Source organism: Anolis carolinensis, chromosome 3 (genome assembly GCF_035594765.1).
Source record: "Anolis carolinensis isolate JA03-04 chromosome 3, rAnoCar3.1.pri, whole genome shotgun sequence".
In the NCBI taxonomy this organism is placed as follows: Eukaryota; Metazoa; Chordata; class Lepidosauria; order Squamata; family Dactyloidae; genus Anolis; species Anolis carolinensis.
In genome coordinates, this window is record NC_085843.1 from 21,641,378 (window position 1) to 21,664,004 (window position 22,627).

Consider the following 22,627-nt stretch of genomic DNA (forward strand, 5'->3'; position numbering starts at 1 on the left):
CAGACAGGAGCCCCCATAGCACAGCGAATTAAACCACTGAGCTGCTGAACTTGCTGAATGAAAGGTTGGCGGTTCAAATCTGAGGATCGGAGTGAGCTCCCTCTGTTAGCCCCAGCTTCTGCCAACTTAGCAGTTCGAAAACATGCAAGTAAGTAGATCAATAGGTACTGCAGCAGGAAGGTAACTGAGCTCCATGCAGTCATGCCGGCCACATGACCTTGGAGGTGTTTATGGACAACGGTGGCTCTTCAGCTTAGAAATGGAGATGAGCATCAACCCCCAGAGTCTGACACGACTAGACTTAATGTCTGGGGAAAGCCTTTACCTTTACCTAAGCAGCCAGACATGTCTGTAGAAACAAATTGGTTATACACGTGTCAGAGTATCCTGATCAGAGTGTCAGAATTTGCTGAAAATCCATAAGATGTGCCTAGAAACAAGATAAAGGAATCTTATTTTCTGCTGTTCAGGAGGGTAGCCCTCAGATCAGTGCATTCAATTGCAAGGAAGGAGATACTAACTGATCATTAAGAATAAAATTCTGGAGGTGAAAATGGTCTGACAAATTGCCTTAGAGGTTAGTGATCATTCCTTTGTAGGAGGTCTTTAAGGAGCAGATGGATAAGGATCTGTCAGGAACGTTTTGGCAACATATGAAATGCCCAAGGACTCCTACTTACACAGTAAAATATTGTAATTTAGGGCCAAAGAAGGTGATAATATTACACTTTATGATTTTACATCCTTTTTTATTTGAGATTTTACTCCTGAGTATGGAGAGATTTCACTTTCCCTTTGCACCATTTTTACAATGACGTCAACGCACAAACAGTAACTCCTGACCTTCTTAAGAAAACTAACATGTATACTTACCTTCCTACCCAAATAGTTTTGGCAGAGTTTTGATTTTATTCAAGCAGATTAAAGGTTGTGTTGTCCCAATTCCACAATCATGATCCATTTAGATCTTTAGAGCTAAAGGCCACACTGCTCTTAATACTTTTGTTTTAACAAAAAAAGGTATACATGATTTCTTGCCACACAAATCTCCACTGCTTTTGTATAAAGATTCAGATCTCCATTGTCTTTAGGAAGGTCTATAATGTAGTAGAAGAACACGTGGTATGAATTTGGAACATCTCAGGCATAATTCCTGACATCTCTAGTGACAGCTGGGAAAATTGGAGAGTTTTTCCTCATGGAACCAACAATACTAGACTAGTGATCTGATTCTGTTGCAAAGCAGCTTCCTATGTTCTGATGAATAATTTATGAAGGGCTGAGATGTCCTTTCCCTTGTGTATTTTGGCCCTCAAAGGAAAAGCAATGTATATATAAAACTATATTCTGTAGTTAAAACATTCTTAACTAGAAATGTTGGAATACCCTATAGGGAAAGTTCATAGTTATATTAGAGTGCTACTCAGGACATCATCACATGAAGGTCCAGAAGCCTGGGGACAGCAATGGACAATGTGGGAAACCATGGGGCAGCACCCAGCTGTGTCCCATTACTTTGGTTGGTTGTGGGCTTCCATCCCACAACATTTCTCTGCTGTCCCTGGCTTCCTTTTCTGTTGTCCCCAGCTTCTTCAATGAGGAGGTGAGTAGTAATCCATCTCCTCAGGGCTCTCTCTTGGTCTACTGCTGACACGCTGCCAGGACAGTACCCAATGAAGCCTTACCAGAAGTAGCCCTATGTCATTTGATGGTCTCTGGCAGACTCCATCTTGGTAGTATGCCAGCAGCATGCTAAAAATGGGGAAAACCCTCATCTGAAAGTCTAGGTAATTTTTTGCCCCCATTGAAAATAAGGACACCTAAAGTAAATCAGATCCTTTCCCATTCTATATTTCTGTAAAGATAAAAGGACTTCTGATTTGCCTAGATGAAAGCTTTGTCCTATCTAGGATTGTTACAGCTCCATGGTGTGTGCTTGATGCAAACATTAAGCTCCTAAATTTATAAATTTGAAGAAGGGCATACAGAGTTTCTCTGTTAAAATGAATGTCTGTTGACAATGAGCCTGTTTAATAATCCTGTCATGGAACAGAATGTGCTTGCTGAACAGGAATAGTGTGATAATTCACAGAGGTGTGTGTGTGTGTGTATAGGGGCCGGGCTGTGGCGCAGCTGTTGAGCAGCTGCCTTAAATCACTCTGACCATGAGGTCATGAGTTCGAGACCAGCCCGTGGCGGGGTGAGCACCCGTCAATTAAAAAATAAAAAATAGCCCCTGCTCGTTGCTGACCTAGCAACCCGAAAGATAGTTGCATCTATCAAGTAGGAGATAAGGTACCACTTATAAAGTGGGGAGGCAAGATTAACTAATTTACGACCTGGAATGAGGAAGTGCCGTCAGTGTGGATGATGAAGCAGCTGCTCCCCCCTGTGGCCAGAATCGAACATCCCCTCAGAAGAAGGTTAACTTGCCTCTGCGTGTGTCTCTCAGTCTCTGTTTGATGTGTTTATGGGCATTGAATGTTTGCCCTATGTGTGTTATAATGTGATCTGCCCTGAGTCCCCTTCGGGGTGAGAAGGGCGGAATATAAAGACTGTAAATAAATAAATAAATAAATAAGTGTGTGTGTGTGTGTGTGTGTGTGTGTGTGTGTGTGTGTATACTTTTATATATATAAAAAAGTTTTAGACAGGCAACTTTCCGTGACCTCACATGGTGTGCTCTTCCCCATATAACATTAATGATCAATTCAACATAATCGTACTGGATTTGTGCTTTCTGTGTAGATGACAAAGAGATGTGAATAATTTTCCTCCTTAAAACATGGAAAATGGTATCTAAGAAACTGCAACCTTAGCACTTGTATCATAGTAATATGGCTCATAACCTGTCAGCATGTGAGGCTTCATTAGCCATAGGTTACATTGCTATGATAAGATACAAGTTTCAAATATAGAAAGAAGGCACTGTAAAATGAGGACTGAAGACTGAAATAATGACAGATGAACAATCTATACCTATGTGTTCATTATTTAATGGGGTTCTTTCCGAAAAGAATAGAATATTCTTCAATAGAATATTGAAGAATTTTTTAAAAAGGAAGAGGAAAGTGAAGATAATGGTAGCTGAGATCTTACATCAGGGCTTCTCAAACTTTTTAAGCACAGGCCAGTTCACGGTCCCTCAGTCTGTTGGGGGGCCGGACTATAGTTTGAACACTGCACATATCCTATTTGTAGTGAAAAAACCATGAAAGAACAATACAATTTAAAATGAACAATTTGAACAAAACATAAACTTATCAATATTTCAATGGGAAGTGTGGGCCTGCTTTTGGCTGATGAGCAAGTAACGTTAATTAGGACTGTTGTTGTTTGTGTGCCTTCAAGTCATTTCAGCCTTAGGGCAATCCTAAATTTAAAGTTTAGGGAGGGACTGAGTAAATGACTTTGGAGGGACACATCCAGCACATGAATCCCAGTTTGGGGACTCGAGTCCTATATCAAGGAGACAATGTGTGACCACACACTTGGAGTGATAGGAAAATTGTACATTAGTGAGTTGTAATACTGCACAATGTATGTGGAAGTGACCAAAAATACATGGTTGCCCTGTGCACAATACATGCCCAGAACATTATGCACAATGTGAATCTGCAAATGTACTGCTTTCTGGTTCAAGATGGCAAATTAAAATTCAATATTACAAATACAATTGCACCATATCTCTCTGTCCACATACACACACACACACAATCAATCCCCCCCAAAAAAACACAAAAGTGGAAATGTGACTTTTAATATTGCTTTTTTAAAAAGAACAGTTTTATAGGAATCTCTAGGTTCTCTAGCACAACTCTATAGTTAATTTAAACTGAGCATTAACTATAAAATTACACTGGAGAACCTAGAGATACTTAGATATTATTCTCTATACCAGAGGTTCTCAAACTTTTTCCACTGTGGAGCCCTTTTTGAAGCAAAAGTTTCCCATGGAGCCCCAAAAAATGTTTATATATTATATATTGTATTATATATAATGTATATATATCAGGCATTAGCCGGCAGATGGATGGAGAGTGCAAAAAACAAAAAACAATATTTAGAATGAAGAACAATTTTAACTAACATAAACCTAACAGTATTTCAGTGGAAGGACCCCAGGGCCATCCAGTCCAAACCCCTTCTGCCATGCAGGAAAAACTCAATCAAAGCACCACCAACAGGTGGCCATCCAGCCTTAATAATAATAATAATAATAATAATAATAATAATAATAATAATAATAATAGCAGAAATCCCAGAGAAAATGGAACGCTTGTGGAGCCCCGGAGCACATTTTGAGACTCGTTGTTCTATAGGTATCTCTAGATCCTACACTGTGACTCTATGGTCAACTGACAACAGAAGTATTAGAGACTCCTATAAAAAGACATTTTAATCAAATCTGCAAAGGCCAAACCTGCAAATCTGGAGAGCTCTGTGTGTATGTATCTATATGAAGTAAATAAAACATTGTTCAATATTTCTGCAATATTTGGTGTAACTTGAAAGCCTTAAATTGAAAAATGAAAATACAAGCAAATGCAATATTGATGTTACATTCCCAAGTCTTTTCCTTTTGTTCACTTTTAAATGTATACAACTGAAAATACCACTATCATATTCGAGATGTAAAGTACTTCCTTCTTAGCCATGTCGATCCTATAGATCAGGCATGGGCAAACTTTTTTGTCTTGGGGCCGCATTGGGTTATCCTCAGGTTGTCTTCCCAGCATAGGGATGGAGCTGCTCACCCTATCGGTAACTGTCCCGATCCTCTCCCCCAATCCCCCTCACCATCCTCCTCCTCCGATCCTCAGGCTGTCCTCTTGGCATTGTGCTGGGAGGAGGTCGAGACAGGTGGCAGTTGAGAGGGCTCTGGAGGGCTCTCAGCCACCACATGCCTTCTTCAAGCCATCCTCCTGGCATAAAGATGGGGCCGCTTGCACAGAAGGTGGCTGAGAACGCTCCAGGGGGCTTTTAGCTGCTGTGTGCCTTCCTCCCCCATCTTTTTGGCATAAAGACACAGAGGGCCTCCATGTCCTTATGCCAGGAAGACAGGGAAAATGGGGTGGGGGCTGAGATAAGTACCCACATTCGCCCCCCAGGCCTTAGATTGCCCATGCCTGCTGTAGATCCTCACCAGCTCTCCATCTTCCTTATTAACTCAACTAGCAAATGTAGACTCTTATTTAGGATTTTCCCACACACTGGGTTAAACTAGTACTCATGGGGGTTACACAAAGTTAATGACAACATATGCACCATGCATAACTTTCCTTTTGGAAGTTCAATGAAGCATGCACTTCCACATTTAACAAAGTTGACAGTCAGTTCCATAAGGAACAGAACTTACATACAAGTGTTTATCACTAGCAGGATACCATTGGGTCTTCCAGCTTTTACTTCCCAGATGGTGCTGGACTGCAAGTCCCATCACCATTCTTTTAGCCTGGAGAAGAAGGAGAAGGTTAAGAAGTGACATGATGTCCGTGTTTAAATATATTGAGGAAGAAGCAGGCTTGTTTTCTGCTGCTGTAGAGAGTAGGGCACAGAGCAATGAATTCAAACTGCAGGAAAGAGAAATTTTAGGACATACACAAACAGAAAATTTACAATTACCACCACCACCACGAGGATTATTTTCTTTTACATATTAATCCTGTTTGAGACAATCTTTCTAGATTTACATACTGTACAACATTTGCATCCTATTTCTTTGGCCTGATCTCTAGATTAATTCATAATATAATTCTTGTCGTGGTTCCATCTTTCTTCAACTTCTTGCATTCTATTTTCATTACTTTTTGAATCATTTAATTTTACATCCATAATTTCAAATTCCATTTGGTCCACCATACACTGATACCATTTATTTACTGTCCACTTTGATTTATCTTTCCATCCCAATACTATCACCGCTTGTGTGCACTCAATTATTGCTTCCTTTATTTCCTTGTAATTTCCCATTCCCTCTCTTTGTACTAAGATCTCCATTTCTTTTGTTATAACCCAATTAGTTCCTAATATTTGGTTTGACACTTTTTGTATAGTCTGCCAGAAGTATTGTACCTGTTTGCATTCCCACATCATGTGCCTAAACCACCCTTTCTGTTGACATCCATGCCAACACTGACTGCTTCCCTAATTGACACGGTGTACGATACCACTTATGTAATATTTTCCTCCTCATTTCACTTACTTTTATATTGCTCAGGAAAAAATATCTTTGACAGTGGAATATGCTGGCTCAAGGTGTGGCAGAGTCACATGTGTCAGGGTTGCTTTCTACTAGTATTCCTTCATGGCAGGGGATTAGACTGGGTAGGCCTTGTGGTCTCTTCCAATTTTATTATTCTATCTTAAAGCAGCATAATCAGTAGTCAGGAATGAAGGATGTTGTCATCTGAGAGCTGAACACCCAGGGCTGAGAATATTAGATGAAGTGGAACAAACAGATTTAGAAAAATGTTAAAGAAGGGAGGGACCTAGAAAAGGATAAGTCAGGGAAGTCAGGATGAACGAAATAACAGTTCAAAACTTGGAGAATGAGGATGCTCAATTGGAAATGAGCCCAAGAGAACTGGTTGAACAAGAATGACATCACAGACTTTCCAAAGGAAAATTCAAAACAGAAAAATGATTAGTTAAGCTATTATTTTGTGCCCTTGACAGGCACCGATAAGGTAAACTAATGAGAGAGGATCACTTCAACGCATGCAGTTGTGCTATTTGTTGGAGAGGGGTAGTGCACAGAGATGAAAAGAACTGAATTTAGAACAAGCCAATTACAATAATCCTTTCTGTGAATTAGAAATTTCATGGGCTGCTATTTCCTGTTCTGAATTCTCAATTGTAGGTAATTCCACTGGGACTTGGCATCCTATGACAAGAAGGCTTCTGAGACAACATGTCTATATATTTATCTTCATTGACGCAACTGAATAATATTATAGTTTTATGTCAAATCCTGCAAGAGTGTAAAAATTCACTTGTCTTTATATTAATCTTTTATTTCCTCAGAGCTCTGCCTCAAAGGAAAACTTATCTACTTGATACGAAACAAATTAAATAAAAACATCAAGAAATCCTTGAATGGATTCTGAATAAAATGAATACCTCATTTGTGCCGATGTCCTTGACAATCAGTCATTCCATACAATTCAATTTCACTTTGGAGCAGACTTACAAAAACAATTTAAAATTCTATCTGAAAAGATAAAAAGTTTCATCAGGGAAAAAAATAGCTCATGCATCATTTCATTAAGTGCTTTTTATACTACCTTAGAAATGCTGAAGAATTATTTAACACATGTTTACAAGCAGTGGAAAGAGAACTATTTGTTGGGATAAAGTTGTAGGGTCTCAGTTACCCAATGGAAGCAATAAAAATGTTTTTGATTAAGAAAACTGTAGACAACTTTCTCAGGAGAGAAAGAAAAACAAAACCTTTTTGTTGTCCCATTAAAACAGTGTGGCTATTTCAAGTTCATGCATTTCATGGTACTGTTATCTTTACCCCTTAAGCAGTTAATAAAAGAGATTTGACTTTGCTGATTAAAAAAACACTCCATATAAATACGTTCTCTTGTCTACTTAGGACTTTATGACATGAATCTGGTTTTCCACAGCAGTTGCATGATCACCAACAGCAACTACATACCAGCATGAGCACCCTCACTATCCCAGGTCCCTCCACTCATAGAACTGCACCAATTTGCACATCCATGGCCCTGCATTTGTACTTCTGTGTAAGCTTGTAATTCCACCCTCCTGCACTTTCATATTTTTAATAATGTAAAAGCATTTTAATTACAGATATAATTAAAATATTGCTAAAAATAGATTACCCGCAATGTGATTGCACTCATTTAATTCACTAAATATTTGCCTTTTTGTTTTGTGTCTGTAAACCGCCCTGAGTCCCTTAGGGGAGAGAGGGTGGTCTAGAAATAAAGGTTGTTGTTGTTGTTGTTGTTGTTGTTGTTAATATTATTATTATATATTATGTTCCGACCCTCCTTCAACGCTGGTTTTTCTCCTTCGTGAAGTAAATTCCTGCATATGGGAGCAGTTGAGTATTGGGATAAGCTATGTTAGGAGCCCTGGTGGTGAAGTGTGTTAAAGCGCTGAGCTGCTGTACTTGCAGACTGAAAGGTCGCAGGTTCAAATCCCAGGAGCGGAGTGAGTGCCCGCTGTTAGCTCCAGCTTCTGCCAACCTAGCAGTTCGAAAACATGCAAATGTGAGTAGATCAATAGGTACCGCTCCGTCGGGAAGGGAACGGCACTCCATGCAGTCATGCCAGCCACATGACCTTGGAGGTGTCTATGGACAACGCCAGCTCTTCGGCTTAGAAATTGAGATGAGCACCAACCCCCAGAGTCAGACATGACTGGACTTAATGTCAGGGGAAACCTTTACGTTATGTTAGAAGATGTTGCAGTTCCTTTCATCTGAATTGTTCAAATACAGGTTAAATTGCCATCTATTGGCCTTACTTAGAGGTGGATTTCCTGCACTGCAAATGTGTTGTAGGTGACAATTTTTGGGGCAAGCATGGCTTATCTTCCAATTCTACAGTACTATGGCTCTCTGTTCTTGAAAATTACAGACCATTTTAATTGTTACTGCTTCTTCTGCTTCATTCCATTTTGAAGCCTATAGAAACAAGGTCCTGACAATCCCATCCACACTGTTTTTCTAATACCAGGTAAACAGGGAAGGAAGGATAGAAAGAAAAAAAGAAAAGAAAAGAGTTGCCCTGTGGCATTTCTGACAGGCCATTACAGTTGATGCAGCCAGTTCTGGGTAAATCAGAAGTTAGGGCTTTAGGATATGCAATAATAAATTTTGAACACATCCTGCACCACAGGAAAGGACAAGGTATGGGCAATTGGTTCACGTAATTTAGTGAAACCAGAGTTATGTTTGACTATTAATTGGACACAAACTGACTATTGCTGCCAGTGAAAAGTGCAGGTATTTTGTTACTCTGTCTAATTATCTGTCGAAAGATTTATCTGGTTGCACAAGACCTTAGGCATATGCCATGATATGACAGGTCATTAACATACATTGCCACAGAAGTCTACTTGCGGACATTATTTTTTCAAGGGCAGTTCTCAAGAAGCATTTTGAAGGATGCACCAGTCCTTGGTATGCTCCTTCCCATCTCTATTTCAGTTCCTCCTTCCTTTAGGTTAATTCATGCTCTTTGCTTAATCTATAAACTCTTTTGGCTTTAGTAGATATAGCAGCCTTCTGAAACCATGATATTTATTTACATCTCTCTTCACACACTCTAAGCCTTTCCCCTGTATGTTACCTCTCTGACAGCTGTCCCTGTGGTCCCGGCATATGACATGGAGTCCAGCTTGGAGCAACTTGTCATTTCCTGTCCTATGTCATTCTACTGAAACCATCTGATTATGAACCACAACTGTTTAGCTTCAGGAAAGAATGACTCCTGAGTCACAAGGGCACTTCATGGCTATGGGCAGTAAAATAATAGACATTTAGGGCTACTGTAGCTGAGGGAGAATGAAAGAGCTCTTGAGCTTGTCTGGTTTTTATTATCAAGGAAATGATGGGCTATTCACACTCGATTGTATTTTGCATGACACATGTGGGTCATTCTTAACAGACCAGCATTTCTCCTTTATACAGCTCAGTTTTTCTTAATTGGATATCAGGGATAGTAGATATAATTCTGCTTCTTTCTCAGTCTATCACTGCAGAGGGAGTGCTGTAGAAAGAATTTACATACGTAATACAGGGCAGATATTATGACCTTCTAACAAAGGAGAATGAACTGGAGATTGGCTTTTGTGCCTCTTAAATGCAGCCACATGAGAATTTTGAGGAAGGAACATTGAAAGCAGGTTGGAGTATTTAGTTGATGAAAAGCACCTCAATTCACAACCCTGGTCAAAGAATGACATTTGGCAAACGGCTTTCCAAACTTTATGAGGAAACTAAAGCACTCAAGCACAGAAAACAGTTTAGTAAACTTGAAAGAGCAAATTTCATCAGAGGAATAAAATACCTTAAGCATTTTGTAAAATCTAGTATAACAATGTAAAACAACATCTTGAATCATTTATTCTTTAGTGATCCATGTAGTGCCCAAATGTCATCATCCACATGCAAAAGCAGCATTGAAGGAATATTGGGCTTAAATTCAATTGCTAGAGTAGTTCCATTAAATTGATGGGATTTCCATAACTGCTGACTTATCATTTGGCAATTAATTCAATAGGCTTAACTAATGTGGGACTACCAGAGTTTGCAGAAGTACAAAAAGCAAAAGTAAACCTGACTTTGATTCTAAGTTGTGACCGAATATGGATATATTACAGGAGAAACAGACAGGAAACTATTCAATTTGAAATGAAAAATTCTGAGAGGAAAGGTGTGACTGATATTGCTTGAGTCCAGGCTATTTGGAGGTCTTGCATTGCTCTAAGACACTGGTATTCTCAAGCCATGAGAGTAAAGACAAAGATCCACCCAGAGGAAAAGTGTTCTTACTATACATCAAGGGAACCACTGACCGCATAGGGAAGCTGATGAAGAAACACAACCTACAAACTATCTACAGACCCACTAAGAAAATCCAACAAATGCTACATTCAGCAAAGGACAGAAGGGATCCTCTCACCTCTGCAGGAGTCTACCGTAGACCATGCAGCTGTGGATAAGTCTACATAGGGACCACCAAACGCAGCATTGCCCAGACACGAATCAAGGAACATGAAAGGCACTGTAGACTAACTCAACCAGAGAAGTCAGCCATAGCAGAGCACTTGATGAACCAACCTGGATACAGTATATTATTTGAGGACACAGAAATGCTGGATCACTCTAACAACTATCATGTCAGATTACACAGAGAAGCCACTGAAATCCACAAACATATGGACAATTTCAACAGAAAGGAGGAAATGATGAAAATGAGCAAAATCGGGCTACCAATAGTTTTAAAAAAACTAAAATCAGAACAGTAAATAAAGAACAACACTCTGAAAACAGAGGAATCAGGTGCAGCTAACACATCAGAACAAAGGATTCCCTCAGGCAGGAATGAAGCTTGCAAGGCCATTAATCCTAATCAAGGTGATTGATTACAACATTCACATTGGCCTCCAACAGACAAGAGTTCTTTCTCCCTCCCTAGACCTTCCACAGATATATAAAACTCCCTTGCTTAGTTTTCCAATATACCTCACAACCTCTGAGGATGCCTCTCATAGATGTGGGCGAAACATCCTCAGATGCATGGAGCGAAGTGCCTCGCAACAGATTTTTATAGGCAAATGTCATGTGTTAACAACCGCTATAGAAATACAAAACTTGTGGGTGATAATTTCAGTTTTAACAAGGGCAGGAGAAAGGATGTTGCCAAAAGCCATGCTGAGTGGACAACCATATGGATGGTTGTGGGACATCTGAATGTAGCGTGACATTGGCTGGAAACTAGAAAGGAGATGTGATAAACTGGCCAAGAGGACCCTCATAAGAGTGGGTTGCTAAATAATATTATAATATGTGTGGCATGCCAGGAAATCATTGTTTCTTTTCAACCTATTGCCAATGGAGTGAAGTTTGTAGATAATTTCAGATTATTAAAATGCTTTCATTCTTACTTTCTCCGATTGCTATATATTTCAAAAATATGTTCTAAAATAGGGCTTTTTTCTTCTGTATATAGTCCCTCTTCACTTTCCCTGGATACAATATTAACATTCCTTTGAGGTATAGAAGCTTGATGAGCAACATCTAGCTGCTGGAGTAGAGATGATGTGAGCATAATGTTTTCCCTCTGCAGCCTCAGATAGAATCAGTGGAGATTTTACCAGTTTAATACACTGCAGAGCCGGGATCTCACTTGGTGCTTCTCAGGGATTGCCAGAGGACACATTTGTTCCTGAAAAACAAGTCTAGTAGTATTCTACATTCAAAGCACAATTTGATAAAATACAGAGGCTGCACCATGGAGCAAATGAGCAGTAAATATTGAACATGGTGCTCAGACAAGATTATAAAGTTTGAATCGTGAACATGCAGTTCTTTGGGTGTTCAAAAAGTCTTCTGAACAATGAAAATCAAATATTATTTGATATTTAGCTCAAAGTATATTGTAAAAGGTACCCATTAATACTTTTTTATTTACAAAGCTATGAACTATGATGTCCTATAGAAGCATCCATAATATTAAGCATAGCCTTATCACAGTGCTCCATTTCTCTCTTTCTCCACTCTCTTTCAATGCTATATATCTCTATTTCTCCTCCCTCTACATTTGTAGTCATTCAGTCTGTACTAATGTTCTTTGCATTACAAATGCTTTTCTTATTTTCACTTCCTCGGTATTTCTGTTATTGGTTGCCCCACTCTTTCTCACCTATTGTTGTTTGTTTCTGCTCTGTTGCTCATGCTGCCTTCCCATTGTTTCAGCGGTCGCCAGCTGCGCCCATACCTTGGGAAGTTTGATTTGGCCACGGTGGTCCACACTCTGGTTACATCCCACCTGGATTACTGCAACACACTCTACATGGGGCTGCCTTTGAAGACGGCCCGGAAGCTTCAATTAGTATAACGAACGGCAGCCCAGGCTTATAACCAGAGCGGCGTACAGGGAGCATACCACTCCTCTGTTATGCCAGCTCCACTGGCTGCCAATATGCTACCGAGCCCAATTCAAAGTGCTGGTCTTGGCCTACAAAGCCCTAAATGGTTCTGGTCCAACTTACCTGTCTGAACGTATCTCCTCCTATGAGCCTATGAGAAGTTTAAGATCATCTGGGGAGGCCCTACTGTCCCCACCTGCCTCACAAGTGCGGCTGGTGGGAATGAGAGACAGGGCCTTCTCAGTGGTGGCTCCTCGGCTGTGGAACTCCCTCCCTAGTGACATCTGGCAGGCGCCATCCCTTTTGAGTTTTAGAAAGGAAGTGAAGACCTGGCTATGCAAGCAAGCGTTCAAAGAATAAGTTTTGTTGGCTTCGACTCGGTCTGGATTAAGGTTTATGTACAAGGTTTTGTGGATGAATGGCTCAAGTATTTTGTATTGTTTTAAATCTGTATATTGCATATTGCTAATTTATTTAACTGTTTTTAACTGCTTATGTTTTATTCTTTTGTATTGTTGTTTATTGGCATCGAATTCTGCCAGTTTTGTAAGCTGCCCTGAGTCCCTTCGGGTGAGAAGGGCAGGATAGAAATGATGGAAATAAATAAATAATAAATAACAACAACAACAACAACAACAACAACAACATGGTTTATATTCCACCCTCTCTCCCCAAGGGGACTCAGGGAGGATTACAAAAAAGGATGGCAAGCATTTATTGCCAGATCCAATACAAAACTAGAAACATAAAACAAACAGTTAATCTACATGTAACATAATAAACATTAAACATAAATCATATAAACTACATTTAACATTCAATTACATTCATTATTAAAAAGGTAATACAACCAGTGGAGCCAGTGAGATCATCAGAATCAACTAAGTCGAATCAAACTAAGTTGGAGTTGCTGCTGCTCAATCACACAGTCATTTCCAACTCTTTGTGACCTCATGGACCAGTCCACGCCAGAGCTCCCTGTCAGCCGTCGGCCGTCACCGACGTTGTCAACCATAAGAGGATGTGGTTTGACAAGTAGCTTGAACCTGAACCATTTAGGGCTTTAAAGGTAATGACCAGCACTTTGTATCTAGCCCGGATCTAGTTATCCTCTGCAGCTACCGGGAGGGCCTCAACCACTCTGGGTGGTCACAGTCTAGTTTCCACACCTCTAGGCATCCATATTTGTATATTTTGTATAATATTTGTATAATATTTGCAGATTATGCTAATATGGTGGGTTGTGAATGGGTTGACCAGCCCTCTCTGTCACACACACACACACACACACACACACTTCAAATGTTTATCTCAAAAGTACTGCATATAAATGTAGACATTTCTACATTTCCACTGAATTCAAGAAGCAAAACTCCATGAATGTCCCAACAAGTATAGGTAATTAGATATGGGGGGAGTGTGAGTTTCTCTAAAGTTCTGCATGCTTTAGTGGTCTCCCACCCAGCACACACAATTAATTTTGGAGTATGCATGCATTTTTAAACCTGCCTATAGAAATTACTGCAGGTATTGTAGATTCTATTCAATTTGCAAACATTCCCCTGTGAATATTTTCAAAATACTTCCCAATCATTTTAAATATGAGCATAGGAAAGTTTATGTAGGCATAGTTCTGCATCTCTGCTACTGGAGGTATGTGTGTTTACCACCTTTACTGGATTGTAACAATTATTCAGAATATTTTTTTTTTTCAAAATGGTAAAGGAGGACATCAATCTTCCTTTGAGTATTTAGAAAGACAGCTGTTAACTTCAGTCTTCCTTCACAGATCATTGATGCAGATGAATCTTGAACTAGATTTACTGAATGAAAATGAATACATACTGCCAAAATTATTCACCCCTTTCAGACCCGACCACATGATGTCTCTCCTTGAAATCCCCGTACTGATTTCTTTCTCATTCCTGAATCCTACACACATTTCTGATTTTTAGCTTCAAAATGTTTCCTTGGCAGTTATATTTCTGACACCTCTCTGACTGCAATTTATATTCATCCAGCTCTATCACCTCCTCCATTGAGTTCTACTGCTTCCAAACATTGGTATGTACTTGTGCCTGAAACATCCTACCGGGATAACTCTATGTGACCACAGGCTGATTGAAAATTTGGTTGCCATTCAGTGCTTGAATTACAGGATCAGACTCCTTAGATAATATTTTGAAAGCTACAGGGGTAATGATTTAACTAAATGTAGTGGTGTCCAGTGGATGAACTTGAGAATTCTATTAGAAGCACTACTATCTCCTCTCTCTCAGTTTGAGCACTGCTGCTATACACTGAGAAAAATCATAAGAAATCCTTTATAAATATAGGATCACAGCACTATGAGAACAGCTTGAAAAGAGGTAATCTTGTTCATGTACATGTTCATTATTATCCAGCGTCTTTGAAGATGCAAGGGATAGACACTAGAAATAAAATAAATACTTGGGGCTAATGAACCAGTGAAGGCTCATAGCTGTGAATGTCCCACCACCTGAACTCGATTTTGACATTAGTTCATACTGAGTATGTAAATCTTTGATAAATATCTTCTCAAAGGAAGAAATTAATAATTTCAGGGGTTTTGTGTTTCTAAAATGTTCATTGTTTTGTGTTCTGTTTCACATACAGTTGTCAATGTATGTAAATAAAAAATAATTTACATATTAAAAATAATTTCAGCAATTTGTATTCCTGCTTCACCATATATTTTTGAAAACAGGGCAGTTTTCAAGGTTATTTGTAATTTGAGACTAATTCTTCAAAGTTCACACATGGTTACTTTGCAGAAAAGCAGCGTTTTTGGCACAGGAAGCAGCATTTTCTGTGCAAAAAATAATATTCTACCACATAAATACTGTTTGTGCATAAAATGCCATTTTATGAGCCAGTTAGAGCATTTAGGTCAGCTGGAGAGATCCTGCTCTTGTTCCCGCTGCCGTCACAAGTGTGATTGTTGGGGACAAGAGACAGGGCCTTCTTTGCTATGGAACTCTTCCCCAGTGAGATCAGATCATCCTCCTTCCCTTCTGGTGTTTAGAAAACAACTAAAAACTTGGTTATGGAAACAAGCATTTGTTGAATGACAACAATAAGATAGCAGATGGATGACAAGCTCGGGATTGGTGCAAAGTCAAATGTTTCATGCTTATGTTTGATAGTTTTAAGGTTTTAATGGTTTAATTTACAAGTATATTTCATTGTTTTAAATATATGATGTATTGTTTTATCCTATGTGAGGCATTGAATTTTTGCTATTTGCTTGAAATGCACTGCTTTGAGTCCCCCTAGGAGTGAGAAAAGCAGTATATAAATAAATAAATATTTTCTCCTATAGTAATTGTTACTTTCTGTACAAATCTCATGTTTAAACCTTGCACAAGATAGATTTTTTTTTGTGCCGGAAGTAGTTTACTGAGTGTCTTGTTTACATTTATTGGGTTTTTTTTTCTAATTTGGAATCTTTATTATAATGAGCATGTTATTATCATTTTATATTATGTTATTATCATTTTGATATTAAGTGAAGAAGTTGTGGCATTGAATGTTTGCCATTTATATGTATGTTAACCACCCTGAGTCCCTCTGGGGAGAGAGGGCGGTCTAGAAATAAAATTGTTGTTATTATTATTATTATTATTATTATTATTATTATTAATGGAAAACCATAGAAACACAGAGTCAGCCACTTCTTCTCAAGTCAAAATGATATATATCTACGTGTGAACCGTTATTATCCATATTATTGCCATAGAATGTAAATACATTTTGCTAGGAAAATCCTTCAGTTACCCAGAACCTATCTTCCATCTGCCTAAAAATGCATGACTTTATCTTGAGAAAATTTAACCACTCTACTTTTATTCCATCTGATACTTAAAATGGAAGAGAAATCATGTGAGGCTTTAGTATGTGCTCATCATTGTAATGTGAGCCACACCGATTCTTATTCATACAGAAAAAAACCCACTATTTGTTTACTTCATACATGAAAGTTCATAGGTCTGGATATTTTAATTGGATATTTTATTTTTAGAATTGAAGAACCCTTCTGTTACCTTTGTTTTGCTTACAACTGCCATTAGATGAAGAACAAGTTTAGCTCACAACTTTGGTTAATGTGTCATTTAGATTTGCATTTCCATCTTTTCTAATATTGACTTAAAATATAGTACCAAGAGACATGATTGTCTGGACTTTCTAGATGAAATATTTATTTGCTAGTATGGGAAAATTATTTTAGAGGATATTTAGGATTTGATATAAACATTAATCTTTTCCTCCCATGATGAACCTTATTGCTATCTAATGGTTTAACTACTTTGTCACAGGGACTCAGACAATAAGCTTTTTACATGTGGAAGATAACAGTGACATCCATTTTACTTTTAAAGAGCCTTCTTTATTTCCCAGGTGTGATGGGGGAATATGAGCCAAAAATTGAAGTCCATTTTCCGTACACAGTTACAACTGCTAAGGGATCTACCATCAAGATGGAGTGCTTTGCATTGGGCAAGTAAGTACATATTCTTCCATTATTATATTAAAAATGGATATTAAAATATGGCATATTGGGTGAGGGGGCTCCTTAACCATTTTTTACATTTACAATTAAAACATTGCCTTCTTTGATCCTTATATTAAATTTATACAAATCAATGAGTGTGGGAATTGATTGTAAGAAGGCAATTATACTGAACTTCAACAGATAACAGTTTTGCTCAATTACTGCCTTAAATCTCATTTATTTCAGTGGGTATACTTTAAGTGTAAATAATTGAAAGTTCCAAGTTATGTAACTCAATATTTTAGATTTTATAGTCAAGAAATCGGTGTATAAGGCACGACACTTATGAAGAATCTCATCACTTTTGCTTTGAAAGAAACTTGAGTGGATGCTAGTTCCTTTCACCAAAGTGTAGCAGAAATTCAGTTATGTCAGAGATGAACAAAAAGTACACTTTTAGGTGCACAAAAAGTATGCATTATAGAGCCTAGTACAGTTTGAATAACAATTTTTCAAGTGCATTCTAAAAAGCAAAATCTTCTTCATCCTTTTGTCTCCAAACTATGCTGGAAACTCCTTCACTACCACCACTACCCTTTTTGCTCCACAAGTAGGAGGGGGGGGGGGGGGAAGAAAAAACTATGTTTGGCTCAATAACATGTTTGTATGCATCTGAAGAGTTTCATTTCCATATTTGGCCATTTCTGCTTCCCCTTTCCTTGCATGTCATAAGAAGCGGTACTAATATGCTAGCCAGAGACAGATCTATATACTGTCAAAAGCTTTCACAGCCGGAATCACTGGAATGTTGTGTGGTTTCTGGGCTGTATGGCCATGTTCTGGCAGCATTTTCTCCTGACATTTCACCTGCATCTGTGTCTGGCATCTTCAGAGACAGATCTCTTCCACTAGTCTTTCTCACTCTTGCTCCATCTCCCTCCCCTTCTCCATTCCTCATTCTCTATATAGTGTATGTATGTATATACTGTATGAAGAGGAGAGAGGATCCCTCTTGTTCTTTGCTGAACCTAGCATTTGTTGGATTTTCTTTGGAAAAGTGAGATGATTGCCTCTGTCACTTCATCGTGGGAATAGAAAGTAGTGATAGAAAATAAGTTATTAGAAGAAAAAGTCATGTGTGTCCTATACTCTGATCTTAACATTTGAGTAAATTCTCTCTATCCTGAATCAGATTGAAACAGATTGCCAAGATTCAAAAGAATTTAGATTGCTGGAATCCACCCTGAGTCTCCTCGGGGAGATAGAGAAGAATACAAATAAAGTACTTATTATTTATTATTATTATTAAAATCAAATATGTGCAAAACTGAAACTGTACATATATCTGCATATTTTGATTTTGTACAGTGCCGTGAAAGCAAGATATTAAGGGATAATGAAGATGATGATTTCCATCCCTTTTCACAAATATGAAGAAAAATATTTGTAAAACTTTACCACAAATTAATATTAAAAATCTGACTTAACACAGAGATGTTAAAATACAAGAGATGAGAAAATACAAGAACATTTTTACAATCAATTTAATCTTAAAACCATTTAAAGACATGTCAAGTTTGAGGTCAGAAACAAAAAGCAATCACTGTGACTAGAACAGAATTGGCATGAAATGTTCTGAATGCTTTGCTCGTGCTCAGTTTCATACCCACTGAAATTGTCACAGAGGTTGCCTCTTACTTTTCAGCTGTATCTCCAGAGCCAACTGACTTAATCATTTTCTATTCTTTCCCCAAAAAATGTCAATCAAACAAATCAGACTCTGTGCACGTTAAGCCAAGGAACAGTGGGCTAGGTTGCAGAAATTAATAAACCCCGTAAATTTGATTCACATGACGAAATAAAAACCATCTAAGCTTTACAAGTATATACCTGTTCCAAAAGGAAGATGGTGAATTAGCAATCTAACACCACCAAATCAATAAGTAATTCAAATCCTGAATAAGGAAATTGATAAAACAGTAGGGCAGAAGCAAATAAAATGTCTTGCATTGATTATGAAATTATAAAACATTCTGGATTTATATTACATAATATCCCACAGATATGGAACAGGTAATTATGCATGCATTAAGAACTCAAAAATACAGGTATGTAAAATAAATTGAAATAACCCTCATCTATCATTTCTTGATTACTAAATTATAGACCAAATATAATGGACACAAGCATAAATGTGCAGAGGAAAGGTATTTCATAGTTCTACAATGTTGTAAATGGTGAAAAAAATTAAAATGTTAAGATTTTAGAAATTGGGTGAAATTTGAAATCCACAATCCAACTGGTCTGATTGAGACTCATTTGAGAGATATGAGAGATATGCAATGTGAAGTGGATTTTCTCTGGAACAGAATAGACCTGAACTTGAACATCTCTGAAGAGACACAAACAATTTAAGACCATGGATTAGCTATCTTCTGTCATACATGGCTAACTCTCAATACGATGATATCTGATCTCCTACCCTCAAAAATTATGTCGTTTCTAATCATGTCGATAATGTTTTTAGAGCTGTCATATCAATCTTCTAGTAGGTTGCTGTGAGTTTTGTGGGCTGTATGGCCATGTCCCAGAAGCATTCTCTCCTGATGTTTCGCCCACATCTATGGCAGGCATCCTCAGAGGTTTTGGTGTCTGTTGGAAACTAGGCAAATGGGATTTATATATCTGTGGAATGTCCAGGATGGGAGAAAGAACTCTTGTCTGTTTGAGGCAAGTGTGAATGTTCCAATTGGCCAGCTTGATTAGCATTGAATAGCCATACAGCTTCAAAGCCTGGCTGCTTCCTGCCTGAGGGGATCCTTAGTTGGGAGGTGTTAATTGGCCCTCAGAAAGCAGGAGAATTCCAGACAGGAAACAGTCAGGGCCAGCTAACAGCTCCCTACAAAGCTGGCCAATTACAACATTCACACTTGCCTCAAACAGACAAGAGTTCTTTCTTCCACCCTGGACATTCCACAGATATATAAACCCCACTTTCCTAGTTTCTAACAAACCTCACAACCTCTGAGGATGCCTGCCATAGATGTAGGTGAAATGGCTGTAACAGCCTGGAAAACTCACAGCAACCCAATATTTCTGGCTATGAAAGCCTTCAACAACACAGTCTTCCAGTAGTCTTTAGTCAATTGGAGGCTCTCTGGATTGCAAAACTTGTGTGCATAGCAAAAAAAATAAAATTCTTTTTTCCTAGTTCTTTCAAACATCAGCTAGGGTCAGTGAGGTTTGAGCATTGGACTATGACTCTGGAGACTAGAGTTTAACTCAGAGGAAGGCAAAGATAATTGTGCTCTGAACAAATCTTGCCATGATAGGATCACTTTAAGTTGGAAATGACTCAAAGGCAACAAAAAGTTATTCTCCTGGTTGCTCTTTAGCTGCACTTATTCATACATTGTTCCTTTACTTTTAAAAATTGTTGATTTTATTTCGTTTCCTTTTATTGCTCTGATTGTACTATATTCGTTGTGAACTACTGAAAGCTTTTAATGAAATGCAAGGTGAAACGTTATTAAATAAATAGAAATATAGGTGACATACGTCTGGGATAATAGGGACAGCTATCTGCTAGTCCAATAGTCTTGTAAACGAGATACAAGGAAAATCTATGTTTCCTTGGAAACATGTCTAAGGTTGTTAACCAGAAGAACAGGAATGATTGACAGGTTTCCCTGAAAGGCATGTTGACCACTGCTATTGACCTCCTTCTGCAATCATCAGTTCCAGAGAAATATGAGATTCTTTGTAAAGTCTTCATCAGTCTTATTAAAAAAAGGTAAAACCCCACATACCTGTTCAATAGCTTACTTTTTAATTTATTGTATAGCTCAAAGAACTATGGTTATAGGGCAACTATAAATAGAGACACATAGATAGATAAATAAAGAATAAAATCATTGTACTCTCCAATAAGTAGGCATAAGCAACAGTCTCAAAAAAGGTTACAAAACTATTGATTCCCAAAAGTGCTATAAAACAGTGAAAAGAACAGTTTGATTTGCACTGGAAACAGGTTGAAAATTATGCATAAATACAACTTTGTAAACTTTTAAAATTAAATGGCAAACATGTAGTGAATACAATCGGCCGTCCGCATCCATGGATTTTGAATGCATGGATTTGCCATCCATGATCTGAAAAATGTTTTTAAAAATCCAAAAAGCAAACTTTAAGCTTTTCTATCTTCCTTCTACGCCATTGTATATAATAAGGCTAGAGCATCCTTGGATTTTGGTATCCATGAAGAGTTCTGGAATCAAGTCCCAATGGATCCCAAGACCCAGTGTAATGCTACACAACCACTGCAGAAACCAAAGGTAACATTTTCTGGGATTATTTTCCCCATTAGATAGCATAATACATTATATGCAATGGAAGCTATTAGATTTCCATGTCAGTGGGAAAAGGAGCTGTCCAAAGTGCTGCAACTTATCCCAAAAATAGGTTCCTTACCTTGGATATTTCCTTTAAAGTTAAAACTCAGACTAACCTGGGAGCATCAGACGCCACTACATTTGTTTGAGTTCACAATTGAAAATGGTCTAGAACTGGCCTTCACGTCTTGTGAGCAGTAAGGGGTCTAAATTAAATAGGCTAAGCCTCTTGGGGCTGCAAATAGATTTTTAGCACCTCACTTTTCAAGTAAAGTATAATTAATTATTAATTACAGTTGTTATTTATTTACTTCATTTCTATCCTACTCTTCTCACCCTTGCAAGGGACTCAGAGTGGCATACAAATGGCAATACTTAATTCTGCATATTCAACAACATAAAATATAGTACATCAGTGCAATAAACAGTGAAAACATATAAATATCTTAAAATTATCAAAATATCAAACCCAGTTCTATGGTTGTCATTTGAGTGCTACAGTGTGCTGGTTCCACGTTGCACTACCCAAATGCTTGATTGTAAAGCCATGTCTTCACTTTTTCTTGAACACCAAGAGGTAGACGTCCAGTTTGACGTAATAGTAACTTTATTCTTGTACCCCGCCTCCATCTCCCCGAAGGGACTCGGGGTGGCTTACACAGGGACAAGCCCAATAACAACATAAATTTACATACAAACAATAATTTAAAAACAATATACCAATAAGTATAAACAACATAACATAAGAATTACTTTAAAACCTGAGGATCAATTGCTACATACACAGAGGATGACTAGTAAATTGGACCGGAGCCGTTGTTGTTGTGTGCCTCCAAATCATTTCATATCTAAAAACAATATACCAATAAGTATAAACAACATAACATAAGAATTACTTTAAAACCTGAGGATCAATTGCTACATACACAGAGGATGACTAGTAAATTGGACCGGAGCCGTTGTTGTTGTGTGCCTCCAAATCATTTCATATCTAAAAACAATATACCAATAAGTATAAACAACATAACATAAGAATTACTTTAAAACCTGAGGATCAATTGCTACATACACAGAGGATGACTAGTAAGTT

At 38.1% G+C, this 22,627-nt stretch overlaps 1 protein-coding gene across 6 annotated transcripts in view; it reads left to right on the forward strand.

Annotated features, from left to right (window-relative positions):
* cntn5 (contactin 5) overlaps nucleotides 1-22,627 on the forward strand; it is an 870,111-nt gene that overhangs the window by 646,754 nt on the left and 200,730 nt on the right. For all 6 annotated transcript variants that reach the window (XM_062977117.1, XM_062977120.1, XM_062977119.1 and 3 more), the window contains one exon: nucleotides 17,053-17,155. In XM_062977117.1, coding sequence (XP_062833187.1) covers nucleotides 17,053-17,155 — 103 coding nt within the window. The remainder of the gene's footprint in view (nucleotides 1-17,052; nucleotides 17,156-22,627) is intronic.